The 25,416-nt window shown below is 47.7% G+C and overlaps 1 protein-coding gene and 1 long non-coding RNA gene across 2 annotated transcripts in view; one reads left to right on the top strand and one right to left on the bottom strand.

The window, feature by feature from the left end:
• VWA2 (von Willebrand factor A domain containing 2) overlaps positions 1-16,262 on the bottom strand; it is a 46,549-nt gene extending 30,287 nt beyond the window's left edge. The window contains exons 1-7 of the mRNA XM_055560663.1: positions 16,082-16,262; positions 14,433-14,474; positions 13,811-13,982; positions 12,779-12,840; positions 9,215-9,289; positions 7,615-7,748; positions 542-651 (exon numbers count right to left, since the gene is read on the bottom strand). Of these exons, the coding sequence (XP_055416638.1) occupies positions 542-651; positions 7,615-7,748; positions 9,215-9,289; positions 12,779-12,840; positions 13,811-13,935 (506 nt within the window). The 5' untranslated portion in view covers positions 13,936-13,982; positions 14,433-14,474; positions 16,082-16,262. The remainder of the gene's footprint in view (positions 1-541; positions 652-7,614; positions 7,749-9,214; positions 9,290-12,778; positions 12,841-13,810; positions 13,983-14,432; positions 14,475-16,081) is intronic.
• Positions 16,263-16,334: 72 nt separating this feature from the next.
• Positions 16,335-20,037, top strand: LOC129636911 (uncharacterized). The gene is made up of 3 exons (XR_008707199.1): positions 16,335-17,041; positions 17,468-17,705; positions 19,574-20,037. It is a non-coding gene; the product is annotated as an uncharacterized LOC129636911 (long non-coding RNA).
• The last annotated feature ends 5,379 nt before the right edge of the window (positions 20,038-25,416 follow it).

The raw sequence follows: 25,416 nt of genomic DNA, 5'->3' as shown, positions 1-25,416 counted from the left end.
GATAGGCAGGTTCTTTACCACTGGCACCACCTGGGAAGCCCATGACCCACCACATATATATATTTATAGAATGTGTATGAGCACATAAAGAGTGGGTCATCATTCTTAAAGTGCTTTCAGTAACAGAGGAGTGCTAACTCTTTTTAAGTCACAAAAATGAGGCTCCTAGAAGTGTGGTGAGTCATCCTGTCTCACCAGGGAGAGAACCGGGAGAAGGACCCAGGATTCTTCCCACCACCAGCTCTTAATCTGTCCCCACCCTCACTAGACCTTTCCCCAGCTGACATCCACACACAACAGAAGCAAATACTTCCCTTTTTTTTTTCTTAACTTGCATTTAAGTTCCCACCTTAGACAGTATGTAATAAGGGGCAGCTTTGAGCAGGGAATTCTTATTACCCGTCGTGCACCCCTGGGCTTCTGGAAGCCGGGCCACAGCCCTCTCTCCCTCTGTGGGGTCAAGAGCAGATGCAACTCTTCAAAGGCAATTCTGAGAGCAGCTAGCATTGCTATAATTGCAGCAGTATCTGATTGTACTTACTTGAAAACCATCCTCTTGATTTTTGCCTTCACTCCCTGTTGGGTTGAAAACGCATCCAAGGGGAATTCCAGACGAGGGGTGGAACTGAACTGGACGGCTCCCACCCTGACCTGCAGTGGAAGACAGAGGGCCCAGGGGCTGAGAGCAGGGTCAAGTCACAAACATCCCCGAGAGAAGGGACGAGAAAGGTTAACGACCCTGCCTCCTGACCACTTGCAAATACCAGTGCTGGTATTTCTGTGATCTCCCTGAAAGAAAGTTCCAAAGACGGGGAGGAGAATTTGGAAGAAAACAGTCAAACGTGCCTGTGCTCTGCACTGACCACCACGAATTCGACCCTCATTTTGACAGCTCTCTGGGTGGAGTTGTGAGCACTTCACGGTCTTTGCTCACACTAAGTCCAGGTGTAGGCACTCTTTTAAGCCTTCTCAACACATTTCATTTACTCCACAGAGGCGCTATTCATACCCATAATTACTGCCGGAGAAACTAGAGGATACAGACCTGGCCCAGAGCTAGAAAGAAAAGAACATGGCCATTGGACTTGGTGCCTGTGATCTTCACCCAGCCTATATATAGACTGTCTCCTCAGCAGCCAGCACAGGCTTCCAGCAAAACGCCCAACCAGAAGCTAACCACAACCACCATCAACTGGTGGCCCATCACTAATCACAGCACCACACACCCAGCCTTCCAGGCCTCCTCCTGCTCAACTAGGGGAAGGCCAGATCTCCAAGCCAGAGTCAGACTGGGGGCCAAGCAACTCCCTAATGTGAGACAAGCACTACTGGAGCTGAAGTTCGTCTGTAGCAGAGGAAGCGAGAGCCACTGGCTATTCCTGATTCTGCATCCTCATTCAGAAGGCCACGGGAGAAAATCCAACGCCTTGCAAAATAGGAGAAGGGAAACTGAGTAAAGTCATTCTCTGGACTCTTACGATTAGTGTGTTAAGCAGAGAAGGGTTTAAACATTTAAGTTTCCTCTTGAGGGCCTAACCCCTGCACCTAGTCGCTGACTCTCTCAAGTCCTGGAGAAACTACATTTTCAGTTACTCATCTCACAGTGAATTCTGGCCAAGACTGCAGATGGGCCAAATGATTCATATTTAAACAACGATGCTGACTTTTTCTTGCTATGTGAATTCCTTCACTGCTGATCCCTTATCAGGCCTTGTGCTTGGGAGCAGATCAAAGCACTTGGCCAGCTGCATCTGCTTGCAGGGAGCACAGCCCATCAACTTTCTTCCCACCGGAAGTTCTGAGGAGGAGCTGCCGGGCATCTTAAGCAGGAAGAAATACAAGTCTTGGGTTAGGGTTAGACAAGTCTTGGGTGGGCATGTGGAATGGACACAGGAAAGCAGAGTAGTAGAGAGCCTCAGGAAGGAGTTTCTGAGAAGTGACCCTTTTTCTCTTGAATTCAGCACGTGATAAACCATTAGGGCATCTCAAACCAATGGGAAAAGATGGTGCCGTCAGTAAGATATATTGGGACAACGGGACAGCCATCTGCAAAAGAATAGAGGAAAGCTTGCAAATGGATTCACAAGTTAAGTGTCAAAAGTGTAACCATAAAAGTTCTAGAAGAAAACTTGGGAGAATTCCTCTGTAATTGCAAAGTAACAAAGACATCACTATGAGTTGTAGTCCATAAGTTGTAAAGGAAAAAAATGAGAAATCTGACTCTATGAAGAAAACTTCTACAGGGCAAAAAAATGTCATAATGCAGCCAAAAAATGAAGACAAATGAAAAGTTATTTGCTACTTATGTCAGAGACAAAAAGTTACTTTCACCAATACATAAAGAGTGTCTAGGAGCTGATATGTGAAAGATCAACAATCCGACAGAAAAATAGGCCAAAAATATGAACCGAGATCACAGAAGAGGAAATACAGACATAACTGAGCAACTAACACACAGATACTGGTTAACTAAACCTTGGTAAATTCCTGCGATGGAACATTAACCAGCTGTAAAAATGCATGCTCGTGCATGCTCACTCAGCTGTGTCCAACTCTTTGCAACTCTTACGGACTGTAGTCTGCCAGGCTCCTCTGTCCATGGGGTTTCCCAGGCAAGAATACTGGAGCGGGTTGCCATTTCCTCCTCCAGGGGATCTTTCCTACCCAGGGATCAAACCCACATCTCCTGCATCAGCAGGTGGATTCTTTACCACAGAGCCATCTGGGAAACACGCAAAAATGATATATGCCTATATTAATACCTATATTACCTATCTACCTAGATAGGAAAGACTTCCAAGATAATGTGAGGAGAAAGAAATGAGAGAGAAAACTGTGTAAGCATGCTACCCTTTGTGTGAAAATGGCAAAAATTAGAATATATATTCATAGTGCTTCTATCTACATGAAGCAATTCTGTAAGGATGCTTAAGACAGCAGAGGTGGAGGTAGAGAGGACTGGGCAAATAGAAAATATGTGACTGGGAGGGATACTTTTCATTGAATGTCTTTGTTTTGAACCATGTGAATGAATTGGTTAAAAAAAAGAAAAGACTCCCTTGAGACCAACAGCTGGGTGTATTTACTTAAACAGGAAGGAATCAACTTCAAAACAAGATAGAAACAGCTTGAGTCAGTAGTCAAGGCATTTAATTTAATTGGCGTTTGGGAGCAAAATAGCTACCTTTTATCTTCAGTTTACTGTATGCTCAGAAGCAAGCCCGCCCCAATTTCTCACCACACTATAATCACGCTGCAGTCATGATATTAGAGCCAGGAAGTGAACTTCTCAGCGCAAGTGTTGAGACGAGACTTCAAACACCTTAAATCCACCTCAAAACAGAGCCTCCATAAAAAGCTTTCATTGATAGCTACATGAAAATTTCTTCCCGGAAAGTAAAATAAAGTGCAAGTCAAATTCCTTGTATTCAGTACATGGAGATACCAAGACATGCCATGCTGTGCTAAGTCACTTCACTTGTATTCGATTGTGGCCCCATGGACTCTAGCCCACCAGGTTCCTCTGTCCATGGGATTCTCCAAGCAAGAATACTGGAGTGGGCTGCCATCCCCCTCCAGGAGATCTTCCTGACCCCAGGATCAGACCTGTGTCTCTTAAGTCTCCTGCATTGGCATGGAGTTCTTTACCACTAGTGCCTCATGGGAAGCCCAATGACAAGAGGATGACACCTAAAATGCAGCTGCAAACATAACAAACCTGAAGCCACAGGTCAGACTGAAGCATCTGAAATCACCCTAATGCAAAAAATCTTTCATCAACTAGCAATTCCAGCAAGTCTGAGCATCTTGGAGGTGGAGGTGCTCATTTGCTTGCGAAAAAGACACCAACTCCTTAGCTCAACAAGTCTTGCTATGAGAAAGTTTTCTCATATCAAACCCAAATACAGCTCCCTCAATACCCAGACTTTGTCCTGTTAATAAAACAGAGTCACTCGGCACCCTCCTTCCAGTGAAAGTGACAGTCAGGTTCCCTCATGTGAAAATGCCCAGGCCTCTCACTATCCTGTCTCCTTGTGGGCACTGTCTAGTTCACCAATATCTAACCTTAAAAAAAAAAATTAGGTCTTCCCTGGTGGCTCAGTAGTAAAGAATCTGCCTGCAATACAGGAAACGTGGGCTTGATCCCTGGGTAGGAAAGATCCCCTAGAGGAGGAAATAGCAACCCACTCCAGGATTCTTGCCTGGGAAATCCCAAGGACAGAGGAGCCTGGCAGGCTACAATAAATGGGGTCGCAAAGAGCGACTACTTAGCGACTTCACTACCACCCTAAAAATGCCATATTCTAAATGTGGTTTGGCAACATTCAGTTCAGTTGAGTCACTCAGTCGTGTCCGACTCTCTGCGACCCCATGAATCGCAGCACGCCAGGCCTCCCTGTCATCACCAACTCCCGGAGTTCACTCAAATTCACGTCCATTGAGTCGGTGATGCCATCCAGCCATCTCATCCTCTGCCGTCCCCTTCTCCTCCTGCCCCCTATCCCTCCCAACATCAGAGTCTTTTCCAATGAGTCAAATCTTCGCATGAGGTAGCCAAAGTACTGGAGTTTCAGATTTAGCATCATTCCTTCCAAAGAACACCCAGGGCTGATCTCCTCCAGAATGGACTGGTTGGATCTCCTTGCAGTCCAAGGGACTCTCAAGAGTCTTCTCCAACACCACAGCTCAAAAGCATCGATTCTTCGGCACTCAGCTTTCTTCATACTCCAACTCTCACATCCATACATGACCACTGGAAAAACCATAGCCTTGACTAGACGGACCTTTGTTGGCAAAGTAATGTCTCTGCTTTTGAATATGCTGTCTAGGTTGGTCATAACTTTCCTTCCAAGGAGTAAGCCTCTTTTAATTTCATGTCTGCAGTCACCATCTGCAGTGATTTTGGAGCCCAAAAAAATAAAGTCTGACACTGTTTCCCCATCTATTTCCCATGAAGTGATGGGACCAGATGCCTTCCCTGAATGCTGGGCACCTGTGGGTTGGGAGAGTTGCTCCCAGCAGTACCATCCATACTGGGTTTTTTGGTCACAGTTTCCTTACTCTCTCTTTGAGGATGCTGATTCCATCAGCATCCACCACTTCTATGTAAAGAGACACACACACACACCCCACCATGTCACCAGCTGTCCATGGCCTATGTGACTGTAAGAGCAGAATGTGAAGTCCTGGGCTGATACTTAAGAGCCCCCAGTTCTTCCATGCTGAGAGCTCTAAGAGTGCTGTGTGACCCTAAGCAGTCACTTAGCCTCTCTGAGCCTGTATCTTCATCTATAAAACATTCTCTAATAATCTGTGAAGTTCTTCTCTTCCAACTTGTCATCTACTGGGATCTCCAGACCACCCATTTCAGGACATACTACATCCATTTCAAGGTTAACAGTGTTTGATCTTTATGGCTCTTCCTGCATGAAAAAACTAGCAAAACTCCCCCAAGGAATCACTTCCTTTAAAAAGCAGGGTCTCTTGGGGAGGAGGGCAGAGATTCAGCAGCTTTTGGCCTTGACCCTCTGAGAGTCCACAATGGCTTGACTTTATAGTTGGAACTTCCGGCTATCGGTATCTAGACAGAATGATGTCAGCTACAACCAGGCAAGATGGCCTGAAGCCCAAGATGATGTGCTCACTCCTCACAAATGACATGTCATTTCTGGAAGAAATCTGGCTCTCATTAAAAGCCCCTTTTGCTCCTAAGTCCTAGAGGTTTTTCTAGGATTAACCCAGGAATGTCATCTTGAAAAACCACTTCCTTCCTCCACCTGTATGTGACTAGTCTCTCATTCACGTAATTACAGCTTTCCAAACCAAAATGCCCTTCTAAAATTTTTACTTGATTTTTGAGTCAGTTCACATGGTTCAAAAGTATAAAGACATTTATATCGATGGGCCTCCCCCTGGACTTGTGCCCCATCTGCCTAGTTCCCACTCCCTCCCTCAATGGGAAACCACTGCTCTTTGCCTCTTACAAACACCCCCAGAGTTTCTTCATGCACATATAAACAAATACAAATACAAGCTCTTTTCATCTCCGTTTTTCATAAAGAGTAACATATCATATGTACCATCTGCGCCTTACTTTTATATTCTATTTGTGTTGGTGTTTTCCACATCAAAGACTTTTCTCGTTCACTTTTGACAGTTGCCCTGTGATTCATTATGTGAAGACACCATAAAGGATTTATCCCTGTGAGCAGGCCTTTTGGGTTGCCTGAAATCTTTTACAATTACAAACAACACTGCAATGAATAACTTTGAGTGTGAATTATTTTGCACCTGTAGGGGTATCTATAGGATAAATTACTGAGCCAAAGGGTCCCAGCCTTTGTCATTTGGATGGACACTGTTAGATTCTTCCACAATGAGGCTGCACATTCCCATCAGCAAGAGAACACCAGTTTCCTACAGGCTTGCCAATGAAGCATGAAACCAAACTTTAGATTTTTGGTAATCCAGTTAAATAGAAAATAGTGTATCAGTCAGAGATTGGCTATTTCATTGATTGAGGTTGGGCATCTTTTCCTATGTCAGAGGGCCATCTGTGTTTCATTTTCTGGGAACTGTCTGTATTTATTGTCCATTTTTCTGTTGACTTGTTCCCAAATGCCATTTTTTAGCAACAAAAGCCACAGCCAGCACAGTCTGCTGACATTTAAGACTTGCTATCTGGTACCAGGAAGAACGAGAAATGAAGATACTAGCTGGATTCACCAGGCAGGAGCTGCTCCCTTCAAGCAAACACAGAGGGTAGGAGCTGATTTGTATTAAGACCCTGCTGCTGCTGCTGTTGCTGCTGCTGCTAAGTCGCTTCAGTCGTGTCCAAGTGTGACCCCACAGACGGCAGCCCGCCAGGCTCCCCCGTCCCTGGGATTCTCCAGGCAAGAACACTGGAGTGGGTTGCCATTTCCTTCTCCAATGCATGAAAGTGAAAAGTGAAAGTGAAGTCGCTCAGTCGTGTCCAACTCTTCACAGCCCCATGACTGCAGCCTACCAGGCTCCTCCATCCATGGGATTCTCCAGGCAAGAGTACTGGAGTGGGGTGCCATTGCCTTCTCCTAGTCTTCAGAAATAGTTGTAGTTTTTGTCTGCAGCATGCTTTCCCTTTCCCACAGTTCTGCGAGCACAACCTCTCTTTCTAGCAGGAAGTCCCACTGTTCATCCCCACCCCAAGAAGAAGGATAAGCACGTGACTCAGGAATGGCCAGACAAGCTCTTCCCTCTGACTTCTGTGATTGGTAAAGGGATTGTCATGTGACCTACATCTGCCCAATCAGAGCCCTCCTGAGGACATAAGCCAGCTCTACAGGGAAAGAGGTCCACTTTCTTTTTCTGGGGATAAATAGCTTGAAGGACTGTGTAGAGCAACTCTGCTGAGTAAGGAGAACCTGCCTGGGGGGGAACCCAAATGAGGAAAGCAAAATGGAGAGGAGGAGAAAAAGAGCGATTGAGGCCTGGGATTCCATCGTGCCAGGAACCAGGATTCATCCCCTTGATCTTCCTGGTTCCACAAGCCAATAAATGCCCTCTTCCACTTACAATGGGCTTTCTGTCACTTGCAGCCAGACACCCTAATACAAAGACAATGAGAATTAAACTCACCTTCCTAGGGTTGATGTCCAGAGCATCACAGACCGTGATGGCGAAGTGCTTGGACCTTTCAAAGCTCCCTTTCCCGACACTATGAGAGCCATCCATCAGAAACAGGACATCCACTGCAGCCGAGCACCACATCACTAGGGGAGAGTGGGGCAACATGAGTGACAGCCAGCTTCCCTGTGGTCTGGTCCTGAGAAGATCTTCCTCCCAGAGCAGAGTGGAGGTGGAAACAATCTTGCAGTGGGTCAAGCTCCTCTTTGTACAGTGGGGGAAATAACACTGGAAATGATTCTGGGCCACAGGCAATGCTCCCCTGCAGCGGGGATCATGGACCTACCATGGGCACAACACTGATGAAAGTCTGTGTGATAATGAGAGAGTCTAATTCAACAATACTAACTAAGCCATCTGAGAGGAGGGGCTACTAGAGCCATGGAGAGATACCCAAGAGCCCTGGATCCTGCCCTCAGGGTTCACAATCTAGCCTGGGACACAGTCAGGCACCCTGGTACATAAGGATGCATTACCCAAGAGCCAAAGTAATCACAAGCACTGAACAAATCTTTCCTATAGGCCGGGTACTCTGCTTTAAACACTTTAAATGCACTAATTTATTTAATTCTCATAACCACCTTGAGATAGGTTATAATTTTTTAATTTTTTCACAGTTATCTTGAGATGTCATTCACATATAAGTCAATGTTTGAAGTATACACTCGGTGGCTTTTTGTGTTGCTCAGTTGCTCAATTGTGTCTGACTCTTTGTGACCCCATGGACTGCAGCACGCCAGGCTTCCCTGTCCTCCACTATCTCCCAGAGTTTGCTCAAACTCAAGTCCATTGAGTCGAAGATGGCATCCAACAATCTCATCAATGGCTTTTGGTATATTCAAAGAGATATTCTACCATCATAGTCAATTTTAGAACATCTTTCATCTCCTCAAAAGTAACTCTGTACCTTTTAGCTATCAGCTTCCGAGCCCCCTCACCACCACCCCTAAATAGATTTACAATTTGTATTCCCATTGGCAAGATAAAGAGAGCAGGGTATAGGGCAATTCAGGGAACTTTCCTGAGGTCAAAGCACCAGGAAGTGGTGGAGCCAGGGAGTCCAACCCAGGGTGTCAGAGTCCACACCTTGTCACCTCACCACGAAGATGAGAGAATGGAAGTCAGAGAAGCACCAGTGAGAAGGTGCCATGCAGTAGCAACAAGCAAGGGGTATTTCACCAGAGAGGGAGGGAAGGTGACCGGAGAGTCCCTGCAAGTGGGAGGGCAGGGCTTGAGCACGTGGAGGGAATGCCAAGCAGCGAGAAAGAGGAAGAAATATAGCAGCCGATGAGGCTGGCTGGGTAGGTGGTGGTCATACAACAGGAGAACCTTGAAGCAAGGGCCAAGAAATTCAGCAACAGGGATCTTCCCAGGTTTTTCACCAGGAGAGGAACTTCGTCAGGCCTCTGTTTGAAGAAAATGACTCTGGCCACGGTGTGAAAGAAGACAGGGCTGGGAAAGACAATGCCTGAAGCGGAACGATTTCCCTTGGGTCCATCACACAGAGGCCGAAGTGGGAGAGTTTGGAGGGTCGAGAAAAACATGGGCTTACTTTTGCTGGCGACTGAAATCTTCCCAATAATCTCCTTGCTCACGTGGACTTCCTGAAGAGGGAGGGATGGAGGCACTAGGAGAGGAAACAGAAGCACACATTACAAGGCAGAAAGGGGAGGAGTCCTGGACTCCGCGTTATGTGACCAGAATGAACAGGCGACAAGAGAGGAAACAGGAACGTGGAAGAGCTTAATGATATTGTATTTTAAAAATTACCAGATGGATAACACAAATAACACCCTCCCCAATTACTCCAACTTTATCAGGTACTTTTGTATTTAAATTTGGGTATTTTGAAGAGTAAAATTATCTACCCAGGGCCTTGATTCTGATGAGTTTTGCCCCTGGTTAGGCATAAGAACTGGGTGCCCCTCTGGGGTGCAGCATCTTACCATAAAAATTAACCTTGAACATGAACAGACAATTCACAGAAGGAAGAGAATTCCTAGAACAGCACAAGGGAAAATTTTCAAATAGGTGACAAAGTGCTTTAACTCAAACCACGGGGTACCCTTTTAAATGTAAAGTTTAGATGATCAAGGTTTAAATGTAAATGTAACTGGAAAGATTACATCAGGAAAACCTTTTCCAATAGTGGCACAGTAAATTGGCTCAATCTTTTTGGAGAACAATGTAGCCAAATGAATTAGGAGTCATAAAAGGGGTTAGGCTACATAGCATCACACCTGGGAATTGATCCAAAGGAAAAACAATTTTATGGAAGGGAAAATGTGCCACCAAGACATCTCCTTCAACGTTATTTGTTTGAGAATGATGGTGATGACAAATACCCATAAAGACAGGACTCAGAGTAACACTGATACAATCATTCAGTGCAATTAACATGAACAAGGGCTAAAAAGTTTTGGGTAGGAAGTTTGTGGATACACCTTTTTCTTCTATGTGATACCCAGTAAAATTGTAGTAATGGCATATGAGCAGTCAATAACAATTTACAAAATAAACTCTGAGGGCAGGTAGCATGCCAGGTGCCGAACAGCAAGCCAACCATGATGAAAGTCCTGAAGACAATGAGGTGCCACTTGGAGGGGTTATTTGAAAAGCAAAACATGGGTGGTCACTGTCAGACAAAGCAGACATGCAGATGCTTATAAAGTCCATGTCCTGTGGATAAGCACAGAAGGCACCAAGTGAGGGTGTGCAGAAACTAGGAACAGGCCAGGCCAGGCAAGGGCAGATGAAGGAATATGAGGTGGCGGGAGGCTGCTGGGGAAAGAGGTAAGGAGATGGAATCAGGCTGGGATGGAGGTGGGGGTGTGGTAGGAATCACATAACACAGGGAAGTTGGGCTCAGGGGGATTTGCCACTGCCAGGATGGTGATGAGGAAGAGGACACCAAAAGATGAGGTCAGGTTCCGGAGGGAGGGACGCCTCTAATTGGCAGTACCCGCTGAAGTTCATTCATGGGGCAGAAATACCTTCACCTGTCTCCACAGAGCCTAGTCCAGCTTTCTGCACACAGTTTGGCCAAATGAATTAAAAGTTCTCACCTCCTTTTGGCCCCGAAGTCAAAGCAGGAAAGCACCAAGCTTTCCTGAATGAGCCCATGAATCACTGACAAAAAGTCCAGGAGTTGAGGAATCCTTTAAGTGTCAGTAGCTCAATCACGTCTGACTCTTTATGACCCCACAGACTAGCCCATCAGCCTCCTCTGTCCATGGCAAGAATACTGGACTGAGTTGCCATTCCCTTCTCCAGGGAATCTTCCCAACCAAGGGATTGAACCAGGGTCTCCCGAGTAACAGGCAGATTCTTTACTGTCTGGGCCACTAGGGACGTCCCTGAGGAATCCCTAAGGTCTTTTAAAATGTTTTACTGGCACATTCTCCAGCTGGAGACTGACTAGCCATCACCCCTGGATGGGAGATGGGAGGAGGAGCTCCGTGCCCAGGGACCACTCACTACGGACGTGACTCAGCTTATATAACTGTATCATGTGCTCAGGTGTCCTGGGAGGTGCCAGGCTTCAGGTGAGACCTCCTTCCAGGGAGCGGGTACCCAGTGACATCCCATGGTGCCCCTGTGAAACTACCTCAGGACTCTGCAGACATTCCCCTGGGAACAGAGAGTCAGTGAGCATGTGACTGCGGCTTCCTCTCCCAACCAAGTCAGCCTTCACCTCTGAGGACCGCTTGCCTGGACGGGGTGGGGAGACTCAGCTTTGGGTTTTCATCCCAGTCCTGCTCCTGAAAGCTGTGCAGTCCCAGGCAAATCACTTAACCTCTCTGAGCCTTCCCCGTCTCATTGGTACAACCAAGGGGTGTCAGATCCAATGCTCTGTGAACTGGACAGGCCACAGAGGGTGAGCTTCCACAGTGAGTTAAAACAGAAGCTTTACTCTGCCTGGGCCCCCAGGGACTGCATATCCCCAAACATGTCTTATGTCATCCCAGTCTGTCGGTCATGAAGCTACTGTGTGACATTGATCACACACATGGCTTCAAGAAAGAGGACAGGCAGACTGGGCAACCACGTCCTTCTTCCAGCCTCTATCTCCCTGAGGTTCCAGAAAACATGCAGTGACAGCAGCCAACGAATAGCGAGGATACCCCTACTCACTGAAACACAGATCCGGGAGGAACTGCAAGAGAGCCTCCGAGACTGCAAGAGGACCCTGGGCTAGCCTCAGGCAGCCAGCCACCCAGCCCGCTCATTCTTACTCATCAGCCAACCCACAAAACACACCTATTCCTTTCTACCATCTCGTATTTCAAAGAGTCTAGAATGTGGGAGGGCCAACATGGGAAGTAAATAGAAAACTGATTTGCTCCATTATCCAATCACTAATCTACTTCTTGAGCACAGATTAGGTGCCAAGTCCAGTGCTAGGTGCCAAGACTACACAGCCTATGTCCAGTGGAGAAGACGAACACTCATTTTTTAAAATTCACACAGAAATGAACTCATATCTGTATTAAGTGCAACACAACAGAGAGACTCAATGGGACACGAGGTTTTAGTAGGGGGATCTGACCTGACCTGGGGATCCAGGAGAAACTGAGCTGGGTGCTGGAGGATGAGTAGGAGTTTACCAAGGTAGAGGTGCTGGGTGAGTCAGTGATACAGGCAGATGGGCCACCATAATTGAGAACCCCAGGGTGGGAGGAAGCAAGGGTGCTGGGCCAGCCTGGAAGGAGGGTGGGCTGCAACAAAGAGGAGGAGGGAGGGGGCTCCAGAGGGGACACCACGTGGCACAAAGTCAGATCAGGCAGGCCCTCTTAAGAGCAGTGGAATATCACTTAAAAGTTTCAGGTAGGCAATGGGAATGGAGAGGGGTCCAGATATGACCAGATTTGCATTTTGAAATGTGTGAAGAACAGGATGGAGGGGGACCAGGTGAATCCAGGGAGACGCGGCAGGAGGATACTGCAGTGGTAAGCACCAGACTTAGACTAGACACTGGCTTAGACTAGGCAGGCGGCCAGGAGTGGAGAAACACGGATGCACTCAAGAGACCTTTAGAAGTCAAAATCCACCAGATGTGAGGCGCATCAAACCCCTCAACACCTCACCCACCTCTCCCCACACCAAGAACACTCACCTCCAGCAAATAGGACAATGCAGATGGCTTCCAGCAACAGGAAGGAGGGCATGTTGATATGACTAGAGGGTCAGGACAAGGGGAAAAAAAAAGGATCAGCAATCAGTTCTGCGAACTCCCCCAAGTCATACCCCCAAACAAGACGACAAGGGCTCAGCCTTTCCTGGGTCACAGATATGACCCTAGAGGCTGCTGCTCGCATGATAGCTACTGTAGTTTGGAGAAGACTCAGATCCCAAAAAGCCATGGAAGACTTTACTCCAATGACTTTGATTTTCAAGGACAGCCTTAACATCTTCCCCTTCCCTGGTAGCTCAGTCGGTAAAGAATCTGCCTGCAGTGCAGAAGACCCAGGCTCAATCCCTGGGTCAAGAAGATCCCCTGGAGAAAGGAATGGCAACCCACTCCAGTATCCTTGCCTGGAGAATTCCATGGACAAAGAAAACTCACTTCAACCTGACGCTTTCGAAAGTTCCTTTAACGTTCTCAATGAGGGCCATGCTCCTGCACCTAAGAACATGGATAGGGACTTCCCCAGTGGTCCAGTGGTTAAGAATCCGCCTGCCAATGCAGGGGACAAGGATTCCATCCCTGGTCCATGAAGATTCCACACGCCTCGGGGTAACTAAGCCACAACTACTGAGCCCGTGTGCAACTACTGAACTCCACGCACCCTTGGGCCTGTCTCCAAAACAAGAGGAGCTGCAGCAGTGAAGAATAGCCCCTGCTCACTGCAACCAGAGAAAGCCCACCCAAAGCAACAAAGATCCATCAAAGCCAAATACATATATATACATACACAAACATGGATAGCAAGGCAGAGGGCCCAAGATTCCATTCATGGATCTTGGCCCTTGGTACCGCCCCTCCCCTCCTCCATTAGGGACACCACTTCTCCAGAACACCTGGCAGGGGTCTCCTGGTCATCTTTGGTGACTCAGCCATGTGCCTCTAACTTAATCTGCGCTAAAATGAATTGTGTTACTTTTCTGATGCACCCCAACCACCTCTGTCCGGGCACTGAAAACATACCTGGCCGACGCAGGAAAAAAACACAGCTGGATTCTGAATTCAGAGGATTTGCCAACCAGGCTGAGAGCAAGGGCTGCCTTGAACATCAAAGTCACCCAGGAAATGCAGATTCTTGTGACTTGCATAAAAGTTCAAAATGACCCAGCTCATGTGCGTGAAGACCTCACCTGAACTGAAGGAAATATGAATAACTGGGGCAGGAGGGGGTGCGGTGGGGAGGCTGGTGCTTTCTTGGACAGTGCTGACCATGCCCCCCATGCCCTGGGCCTGCACTCCTACCCTCAGGGGGCACGTTGTGGTATCAGACTAAGGAGGACACACAGTGAATAAGCATACACACCCCAGAAGTGAATGGGAAGGCGTCCCTGAGGCTCAGAAGGGGAGGAGTCCTGAGTCTCCGGGTCCCCGTCCAACGGGCTTTCTTCTAACCATGCTACTCCTAGAGCCGAGGTCAGCTCAAGGTCCATGGGCCATCCCCCTGAACCCCATGCACACTGAGCTGGCACATTGTGACTCGGGAGCTACCTCTGCCCCATGATGACAGAGGGTGTGCACCCCGGATCCAGGGGTCTCGCTTCTCATCTGACATTGTGCGACCCTGAGAGCAGCCACAGTTCCTCACCTGAAAATGAGGAGCGTGGACCACAGGCTGCTAAGATGTCTTCTGGTTAAAAAAAAAAAAAAAAGAAAATCCCCTTTTGATCTCCTCTCCACCATGGACCTATGATGGTCAGACCTTACTCCACTGTTTATTCAGCTCTCTGGATTTCAAAACTTTCCTGAAGCAAACTAAATGGATTCGCCTAACCAGCTGAGCATCTCTGTGCTTCAAGTAACTGAGAGGCTTCCCAGCCTCACCTCATCTAAGTAAGGACCAGAGACAAGGTATTACAGGAGGGAGGAGGGCAGGAGTTTCCCAGGCATGGTCAGAGGGAGAGAGGGGGCTGGAGAGAATGCTGGCCGGTGGGGGCCATGCCTCCTGTTCTCTTTCCTTTTACTCCACACAACAGCCATGGGACAAGTCCATACCTGCCACCTGGGAGCCAGGCAGGGGCAAGGCCTGGGGACAAGGGCCAGCTTGGAGTAGAAGGAAAGGGCATCCCTGTGCCATCCAGTCCTGAGGCTCAAGATTTTCTGGGATCACAGCTTCTGACCTTGGGCACACGCAGGACTCTGAGGCTCAGGCCTATTATTTTATTTTATTTTTTTTTTTTTTACAAAACTAGGATTCTAGCGGCCTCCCGTGAGGACAAGGCAAAAGGGAGCACAGAAGTTTCCTGCTGCAGAGCACGGTGTTTGTGAACACGGGGCCCCTCCCTGTACTAGGGGACAAACCTAGGCAGATCCATCTGGCTCCACCATGTGCCTCTGCTTGCCCAGGTGAATGTTTTTGCAAAGCCTCTTAAGGTTCTGCTCATTAAAACAAAATTTAGGGTGGCAATCTGGAAATCAAGTGCCTCCTTGTGAGCGCCAGGCTCAGGCGGTGCTGACCCTGAGACCTCAGCAGCACCTCCCCCCACCGACCCCTGTGCCCCGACCCCCACCGCAATCCCATCGTCACACAGCCCACACCGAACCTGCCTGCCACGTGGCAAATGGCTCAGGGACTAGGGGCTGTGTCTCAGTCTCTGAATATGCCTGGCATGTAGTAGGTGAGACACGTGCTTGCTGGAAATCAGCATCATAACGCTTCAGGCAGGTGGGCTGGAGGGATACTTCCTGATGAAGTATCCTTCCTGTGCTCACTGCACTCACGGTATCCTTTTTTATACCAAGATAAATGAACCTAACGTTGTTTCAATGATGATACAGAATTAATAGTACTCTACACTATCTATTCCCACCCAATCATCTCAAATATTCCACTCAATCCCCCTTCCTCACACAGCAAAACTTTCTTTCAACACTAATTCAACATTCTAAATACAACCCTACATCTAAGACTTGAAAGGATGAATTCCACAGTAAAAAACAAACAAACAAAAAAACAGCTGCTCCCATCTAGTGAGCATTATTTACTCACTAAAGCACCCAGTACCAGGCTCCGTGGGCTTCCCTGGTGACTCAGACAGTAAAGAATCTGCCTGCAATGCAGGAAACCTGTGTTTGATCCCTGGTTCGGGACAATCCCCTGGAGAAGGGAATGGCTAACCATTCCAGTATTCTTGCCTAGAGAATTCCATGGACAGAGGAACTTAGTGGGCTACAATCCATGGGGTCACAAAGAGTTGGACATGACAGAGATTAACACACACCAGGCTCTATACTTACGTATCTTCTCTCTCCTAATGCTCACAGCAAGCCCCATTTGACAGATGGGAAAGCTGAGACAGGGAGAAGCCAAGGTGAGACAGGTGAGACAGTTCTGCCCCAGGTGAGACAGTTAATAAGTGGATCCTACTCCTTCTGGCCTCCCTGTGTTCTGTTCCATCTATCACCTTCCTGATTGTGGGGGATCAGGACAGAGGAACAGAGCCTAATTAAAAATCTGCCACCCTGAATCTCACCTGTTGGCAGTCTTCCACCAGCTGCCAGCAACTCCCACACCCGAGCACATAACTTGAGAAGATTTAGAGAACTTTCTGCAGTCTTGTGCTAAGCAGATGGGAGTGGTCTGCAACCCAGGGGCAGAAACAGAACTTCCATCTCCAGGTGTGCCTTGTCAAGCCTCTTCCATTACGAAATACCTGGCTCATCACATTTGCTCCTTTCTATTCCATTACTCATGCTAATCCCACACATCATCATTCCCAGCTTCTGGGGTTCTCACACAGGGACCTAGATCCCTCCCCGACTCCCTAGTCTTTTCATCTGATTGTTATTTTCAAATTCTGATTCCTTGCAGCACCAGCAGCACGGGGAACAGCAGATGTGTGAGGTTTGCTGCAGGGCACCGCAAAACATCACACTCTGTGCTGCCTGGAGATTGCATTTCCCAAGAGACAGGAAGAAAGCCAAGGCCAAACAAGGCTACTTTTGAAAAAGAAGGGCCAGACCCAACAGCAATAGCTAAAGGCGGTTTTGCAGGACAATGCCCATCTTCTCCTCTATGATCGGAAATGAAACGAGGGAGGGTGAAAAAGGAGAGCGCTTCCACCTCCTTACAAAATGCAATTCCAACCCCAAATATTAGATTAGCCCTTGGCAGCCTCCTCTCCACCAGTAGAATGGAAATCTGAACCCTTTTACAAAAACAGTCCACACCAGAAGAGAAAGACTTTCACATTGGAGGTAAGTCAGCTAGGAAGCCTGTGGTCTTTCACTGTAACAAACATCTTCCTTGTTCACTTGGCAAAATACTTGGCTCAGACCCAGGCAATCAGGGGAAGTGGTTGACACGTTTCTAGTCCGATAAGGCATGAAGGACATTTTACAAGTTGTTCTGGGGCACGCTATGCTTTCTCTAACAAAATCACAAATTTTCAGAACCCAACAGTCTGGCAACCAGAAATCAGCCTCAAGGGACAAACTGTGCCCTTTGGGCCCCTGGATGGCTGGGGAGAAGAGGCAGATTGGGTGTAAACCACAGGCTGCCCATACTCTGTACCTGACAAGAGATTCTGATGCTTGTTTTGATCGTATTTGAAAATCCTTTATTGAAGCTGTCAGTATGTGTATTAGTCACTCAGTTATGTCCAACTCTTTGAGACCCCGCAGACTGTAGCCCGTCAGGCTCCTCTGTCCATGGAATTCTCCAGACAAGAATACTGGAGTGGGCAGCCATTCCTTTCTTCAGGGAATCGTCCTGACCCAGGGATCGAATGGGTCTCCTGAATTGCAGGCAGATTCTTTACCACCTGAGCCACCAAATCCACTGTCATAGGATTCCGGAAAGTGCATCCACAGGACTGGAACTCCAAAGATGGAATTCCAAACTAGCTCTGCTTCTAACCAGGTGGGTAACTCTGCAAACACCAAGTTCCCACCTCATTCATCTGTTTCATAACTGACAGTGTTTTAAAGATCCAGTGAAATAGTATGAATGTCCCCCACAATGGTAAAAGACTTTTTGAACATATGGTGTTAAAAGATTATCACTGCATTTCACATATTAACGTCATATAACTACATTCATATACCCTATAGGGTAGACATGATCAATTCCACTTTCACACTTGTGAAAATGGTCTTGGAGAAGTTGGGGCCCAAGGTCAAAGAGCTGGTAAATCACAAGTTTGGCGTCAGGCCCAGTTTTTCGGATGCAGGCAGCCCAGACGTGACAAGAAGCATGCAGCACACAGTTGGTGTGCAAAGGGCACCAATCTGACGTCAGGAGACCTGAGCACCAACCTCCCAAGTCCATTCTTTCACTTTAGTCACTCAATTGTCTTCTTTCAAAAATGGGGGTGACATTACGCACCCTCTTTACCTGGAAAGGTTATTGCCAGGATCCCAGGAGCCAACAGTGCCAAAGTCCTCTGGGTAAGGGCAGAGGTGCCCAAGTGGAGATCAGGAAAACTAGTTAAGAGAAGGGACCCAGGATCAGGAAGGGAAGTGAGGGATTGGAGGATCACAATCAGGGAAACCCAGCAGGTGGTTTTGCGGTGGAAGAATAAGCTGCTGGAGCTGTTTAGAAGATGAAAGGGTGAACTAAAAGAAGGGCCTTTGAGTGTGTTCAGCTGTTTTGGGTTGATGGCTTGGGATACTGACGCAGGAGTGTCTCGCATGGCCTAGACCCACTCTTATACAGGGCCCCCAAGAGACCTCCAATAGCTTTGTCGATGATGTGAGGGGTTTATCACATTTTAAAAAAATATCCTTGTGGGATAAAATTAAAAATTAGCAATTTTGTTACAGTCCTGTCAATTAAAACTGTTTTTTTTTCTTACTGCTCCAAGTGTGGGAATCATTGTTCTAACATACTCACAGTGTTGACTCATAACCACTGGTACAATGATGTGAAATTTAACTTATTCAATAACAACTATTAAGCATCTGCCCTGCACTCAGCACTCTCCCAGGTGTTGGGGATGCGGTGAAAAAAAAAACTCCATAAGATGTGCACCTGGTGGGCACATTCTTAACAAAGGACTTTTACATTGCACCAGTGGTTTATCCTCAATGTCATCACTTGCCAATTAGTGACTGCTCATTACAGACCCAGGAGCCAGGGTTCCTGGCAGGCACTCCCGTTCTCCCTCGGGCAGTCTTCCACCCTTTCTAGGTCTCAGTCTCCTCATCTGTAAAAACATGGACATCTGACTATAATTCATTTCAAGAGCCTGGGCCTAGTGAGGGGGGAGGGAAATAGCTAAGTTCTGGGTGGTGGACCAAAAAGCCAGATTTAAAGAAAAATGTCATTGATGGTTTTCGAAGAGACAGGTATGATGAAGGAAGGATGCAATCCCCGTGGACCTCCGGGATTTGCTTGGGGATCCACACTGGGAAATTCTTAATACATCAAGAGACGGCTCTGAGCTGGATTTCTACAAAGAAGAGTAAGGGCCGTATCCCATGCAAAGAACAATCCAGTAAAGCTTTGTATCCCATCAATCTAAGGAAAAGAATGGCTACTAGCTACTGAAAGCCAGCAGCATTTACAAATTAACTCTCACGGCCTTTGCCAGCTGCAGCGCTGAGTCTTCGCTTTCCTTCTCTTTTCTGACTCCTCTCAATAACTGCACATTTCTTAATATAATGTCACTGAGAAAGCAAAATAGACCTTGAATTTTTAGACTTCAATTTATAAAACACTTAGGTTCTAGAGGGGTTGTTTTTAAAGGACCGCCTAAATTGAAAATTGTACACGTTTTATTTATTTAGCTCCAAGATACTAAACACGCTTCATAGTGTCCCCATGGAAAGGCCCTTCTCAGCAGGACAGCCACTGATTCCAGAGTGAAAGGGAAGCAAGATGCGCTCCTTTCCTCTCGTCTGCCTGAGTGTCCACCAAATTTTTAAATCCATGCCCCCTGGCAAGCTTTAAAGGTGCAATTCTAAGACCCTCCCCTTTCCCCTCCCAGAAGGTGGCCACAGAGCTCGGCTCTGACCTGGAGAAGTGCAGGAAGCTGGGCTGGACCAGCTGGCCAGAGTCGGGTTGACGGGGAGTGGGGTGTCCAAGCAGGTGAATCACCATAGAGGATAAATCCCTTAGACCTCCCAAAGGCCAAGGACGAGTCTCTCGGGGCCGCGGGCCCTTCAGGCTCTGCATGCAGAGACCTCGCTGGGGTCACCGGGATGCTTGGGAAAAGCACGCAGGAGTGACTTTAACACCTGCATCTGTTCTGTAAAATGGGGGGGGGGGGGGGTCGGCTTGTCCCCAAAGCCTTTATTCAAAAGGTGAGCCGGGTTAGGGGTTCTACGACTCTGCTAAGACGGCCAGGTGTAATACGAGGTTCCCTCCTCCACTCATCACCGAGCGCCCGTCCCCTTTACCTGCGGTCCGAGCCGCTCTGCTTGGCGTTCCCGGGGGACCCACCGAAGGGGCTGCTGCCGGGGCCGCAGCGCGGTGGCTCCCAAGACCCCCGCCGGCTCGCCCCGGGACCGAAGGAGGGGTACCCCGAGGAGGGGCGCGCCAGGTGCTTTCTGCCTGGGACGCCGATTTCCCGAAGAGGCGTGCGGGCCCCGCCGCAGTGCTCGGGTGGAGCGCAGACAATGCCGAACCAAACCCGCCGCGCCGACGCCGCATCCAAGCCGGACGCCCCGTCTCTGCACGCTGGGCAGGGGCGCCCGGGGGCGGGGCGTCTCCTCCGGTGCGAGCGCCGGGAAGGAAGGGGGTTCCAGCGACGCGGAGACCACGCCGGCTGACCTCACGGCGAGGAGCGCGCGGCGGGACCCGGCTCGGGCCAGGGGGCGCTGCAAGCCCGGGGAGGCGCGCCCGGGCGGGAGCCACGTGGGACACCTGTGTTCTGCACAGAGGGGAGGCGGGGAGCGCGGCGCCGGCCGACCCCGCTAGGGCCGCTCTCCCGAGGGCGCTGCATAGCTTTGCTGGGAAGCCAGCCCGCAACCGCCCCTCGCGTTTTTAAGCAACGCGTTGGCCATGGTCGGGAGACAAAGGTACTTCTGCTCTGGTCTCCCAGCCCCCGAGCGGTGCAGCAGGGAGCACTGTGCCATCCACCTTGGACTCCGCAGGATTTACTGCTTCGACCCTTGCGAAAATGCTGACTTTGGCATCGTTACTATTTGTCATGGCAGTTGCCCTTTGTTTACCTGTGTGTTCTGTTACTGCCGTTGAGCGGTAATAATTGAGCCTTTTGGCCAGCATCCTCGTTGAAATCTGGAAGGTGCCTTGATTTTTTTAAAAAATCAAATACCATAAAGCAAAAATAGCTCAGTCTGGCACAACACCTTGTGCATAGTACTCAAAAAAAAAGTCTCATTGCATAATCTATAGTTTCCATACTTCATTAAAAAAAAGTGTCATTGCATAACGTGTGCTCATTACAAAAAAAAAAAAAAAATTAGGTTAAGCAAGCCACACCTACTCCACCACCCAGAGATAATCCCTGTTAACTTCATGGTGTTTCTTCTTCCAGCATCAGTCTACTCAAAATTTTATTGTTAGCTCATTCCATGCATGGGCTTCCCTGGTGGCTCAGTGGTAAAGAACCTGCCAGCCAATGCAGGAGAAGTAAGAGACTGGGGTTCGATTCCTGGGTCAGAAAGATCCCCTGGCAAAGGAAATGGGAACCCGTTTCTTGCGTGGGAAATCCAATGGACAGAGGAACCTGGCAAGTTACTGTCCTTGAGGTCGCAGAAGAGTCCAACATGACTTCATGACTAAACAGCAGCAGCAATGGCACCCCACTCCAGTACTCCTGCCTGGAAAATCCCATGGACGGAGGAGCCTGGCAGGCTGCAGTCCATGGGGTCGCTAAGAGTCAGACACGACTGAGCGACTTCACTTTCACTTTTCACTTTCATGCATTGGAGAAGGAAATGGCAACCCGCTCCAGTGTTCTTGCCTGGAGAATCCCAGGGACGGGGAAGCCTGGTGGGCTGCCGTCTATGGGGTCGCACAGAGTCGGAGACGACTGAAGTGACTTACCTTACCTTCCATGTATAGTGTATCATAGCCAGCTTTTCTTTGTCCCTTTTGACATCTTTATGTGGCTTTTATCCACTTACAATGTTCTAGTGTGCTTAACCTACTATCAACTTTTAATTTTAATCTTTAGATATTTGTGTTTTTGCCCAGTAACTCCCTGGAGGAAACTGCAAGAATAATGTACAATTCTTAGATATATATGTATATAAATACATACACACACTCTAGGGTATATATACAAGTTAAGGCTTTTGATGTGTATTATCAAGTTGCCGACCAGGAAGACTGGCCTGTTTCTTCTTTTCCAAGCTCCTCCCCCATTATTCTTATCTGATGGACTAATAACAATTTTGCTTTTACACTGTCCTTCTTCAGAAAATTCTAAATATATTTCCCCCTGTGGTTCTCAGTTGGTTTACAACCTTTTCAGTATTGACAGCTTCCAGTGAAAGTGGCCCAGGGTAAAGTTGGTGTTGCAAATTTCAGTAAAGAGGGGGAAAGGTCTTCATTTTTTCACTCATTTATTCCTCCCAATATTTACTGGGCACCCAGATGAAAAAACAGTCAACCAGAACAGCATAATTAAGGCATGAGCATCTGTGAAGGGGACTCATCTTCAGGGAGGGAGGCATGGTTTCTCTAGATGGGCACTGTCCCACAGAAACGGGCTGTGAGCCACACAGGTAACAGTAAATGGTCTAGTAGCTGTATTAAAGTGAACTTAATAACCTAGTAGATCCAAAACATCTCCACAGGTAATCAAGGTGAGATATTTTAAGCTGTGCATGCACACTCTGTCACTTGAGTCATGTCCCACTCTTTGCGACCCTGTGGACTGTAGTCCGCCAGGCTCCTCTGTCCGTGGGATTCTCCAGGCAAGAATATTGGAGTGGGTTGCCAAGCCCTCCTCCAGGAGGTCCTCCCGACCCAGGGATTGAATCTGGGTCTCCCTCATTGCAGGCAGATTCTTTACTTTCTGAGCCACTCGAGAAGTCCCATTTTAAGCCAAGTCTTTGAAATTCTGCTGTATCTTACATTTACAGCAGATCTCCTTTGCACTAGCCAGATTATAAGTATTCAAGAGCCACAAGTGGGGAGTAGCCCATGCCACTCTAGACAGAGCAGGGGTTTGAGGTGAGCAGACCAAGTCCTGGCCAAAGTGGGAATTTCATGGCCCTCTCACCTACTTGTTCTGACTGGTTGTTAACAAGTTACCAGCACACCTTTGCCTAAGCGAATTTACTTTAGAGAAGCTACATTTTAATTCTGGATAGCCTGACAGCTTTATATCTGGGGTTTTCATTCCATGATTAAGAAGTAAAAAAGCTGAAACTATAAATACTGGTGGAGACACTGAAACAGAGCAGGACCCTTGGTCCTGGGGGACTATGACCTCAGTCAGTCTTTTGTCTGTAAGAAAACTTCAGCCAAAGAATAAATTTAATCAGAGAAGTGAGAAGAGGCAGAAACAAAGGTAAACAGTCAAACAAGATTAAGTAATAATAGTTTAGTCATTAAGCGTAATCAAGGATTTTTAGTTCCTTTTCAAGGGCTATAGATAATATTGTGAGCCATATCCTCTGAACTATCTTATAGAGACTAAAATGCCAACCAGGTGGAAGACGTTAACCACATGAAGACATGCAGCCATGATATCCAGATCAGATCAGATCAGATCAGTCACTCAGTCGTGTCCGACTCTTTGCGACCCCATGGATTGCAGCACGCCAGGCCTCCCTGTCCATCACCAACTCCTGGAGTTCACTGAGACTCACGTCCATCGAGTCAGTGATGCCACCCAGCCATCTCATCCTCTGTCGTCCCCTTCTCCTCTTGCCCCCAATCCTTCCCAGCATCAGAGTCTTTTCCAATGAGTCAACTCTTCGCATGAGGTGGCCAAAGTACTGGAGTTTCAGCTTTAGCATCATTCCTTCCAAAGAAATCCCAGGGCTGATCTCCTTCAGAATGGACTGGTTGGATCTCCTTGCAGTCAATTCTGAGAGCTGGTCTCAAAGAAATGGAAACAAACTGACCCTGGAACTAAAGACTAATTATACTTAAATCAAGATGACACTGATCAAACCACCACATGACCAATTTCAAAGTGACTGTCAGAGCCGTTTCTTCATGTAGTCCCTTCCCTTTACCTATAAAAGCTTTTGCCCACTGATTGTCAGTGTGGGGGAGGGGAATCAGCCTTTGGACAGGAGTCTGCCCTCCTCTCAGGTTGTCAGCATTGAAAATAAAGCAAATTTCTTTTCCAGCAACTTTGCCTCTTTCTTGGCTTCAGAGTGACGAGCAGCTGGACCCCCACTTTGGGTAACAATATTAGTTGCTTCAAACGCCTTCAATCCAAGTTTAATCACCTGTGCCTTTTCACCAGGTATGTGTGGGAGGAGGCAGAAAAGCCAGTGGCCCAAGCTATGGAGGGTGCTGAGTGGTTGACTAGCAGGGGTAGAAGCTTTTAACACAGAGAGAAGCTGGGCAACTACTTTCGTCATTCACGGCAATCCCTGCTTTGTGGAAATTTAAAAAATAGTCACCGTGAAAGATCTTCATCCCAAAGAGCTTGTGAGCCCCTTGTTTCCAAGGACTTGGCAGACTCATCCTGTGGCCCCAGTGCCCAGGGGCATAGTGAAAGTTGCTCAGTCATGTCTGACTCTTTGTGACCCCGTGGGCTATACAGTCCATGGAATTCTCCAGGCCAGAATACTGGAGTGGGTAGCCTCTCCCTTCTAAGGGAATCTTCCCGACCCAGGGAACGAACCCAGGTCTCCCACATTGCAGGTGGATTCTTTACCAGCTGAGCCACCAGCGAAGCCCAAGAAATCAAAATGTGAATTAATTTGTGATCTTCCCTGTAGGGCATGTCTCAGTTGTAAACACACAAGGCATGATGACAACTTTGAATTCCACGAAGAGATAAAGGCAGACTTCATCTCTTAGCAATGTGCAGAGGGAGACGTCCCTTTGGAGACGAGGAGGCATGGGATTCCCCGTCCAGCTTTCTTCCCTACTGGCTTTCTGATAGAGATAAGATGCTTCATTTTTGACTGTTAAGGTTCCTGGACTACAAAATTAAAAGTTGATGGGCATGGTAGTTCCCAAACTTACAGAAGCCCAATTCAAATTCTTTGCATGCTGTCCCCCAAATGATGAAGCAAGGTGAAGCACATATTTAAAAATCCTGAGGAGGATTCCTAACAGAGCCACAAAACTTGTTTCTTTTCCAGAACTCTGTTAAAAAAATAAAAGCATAGGAAACTGCCTATTAAATGGCAAGGAAACCATCTCAGAGAAAATGCAAGGCTTGGTTCTCAAGTAGTCCATAGGCAATAAATGAAGCCAGAGCAAAAAGTGTGGCGCTCATGGCAGCGACAGGAAACAAAGGCATGGCCGGGGGCATGAGGAACAGAAATATAGCCATCTCACAGCTGAAGACCCTTAGGTTTGGGGCAGGCACCAACTGTTGTTCTTAGGGTGAAAGTATCTCCAGTCCTTAAGACAGTAAGAAAAATTATGCAGAAGATATATCTGGATTTGCTTTTAGAAAATGTGATGCCTTCTGGCTACTAGTAAGTATGGCATGTCTACAAAGGCAAAGGCTTGGGTAACATTT

This window comes from Bubalus kerabau, chromosome 22 (assembly GCF_029407905.1).
Source record: "Bubalus kerabau isolate K-KA32 ecotype Philippines breed swamp buffalo chromosome 22, PCC_UOA_SB_1v2, whole genome shotgun sequence".
Lineage (NCBI taxonomy): Eukaryota > Metazoa > Chordata > Mammalia > Artiodactyla > Bovidae > Bubalus > Bubalus kerabau.
Note: the sequence above shows the minus strand (reverse complement) of the source record. Positions and strands in the feature narration are given on the sequence as shown.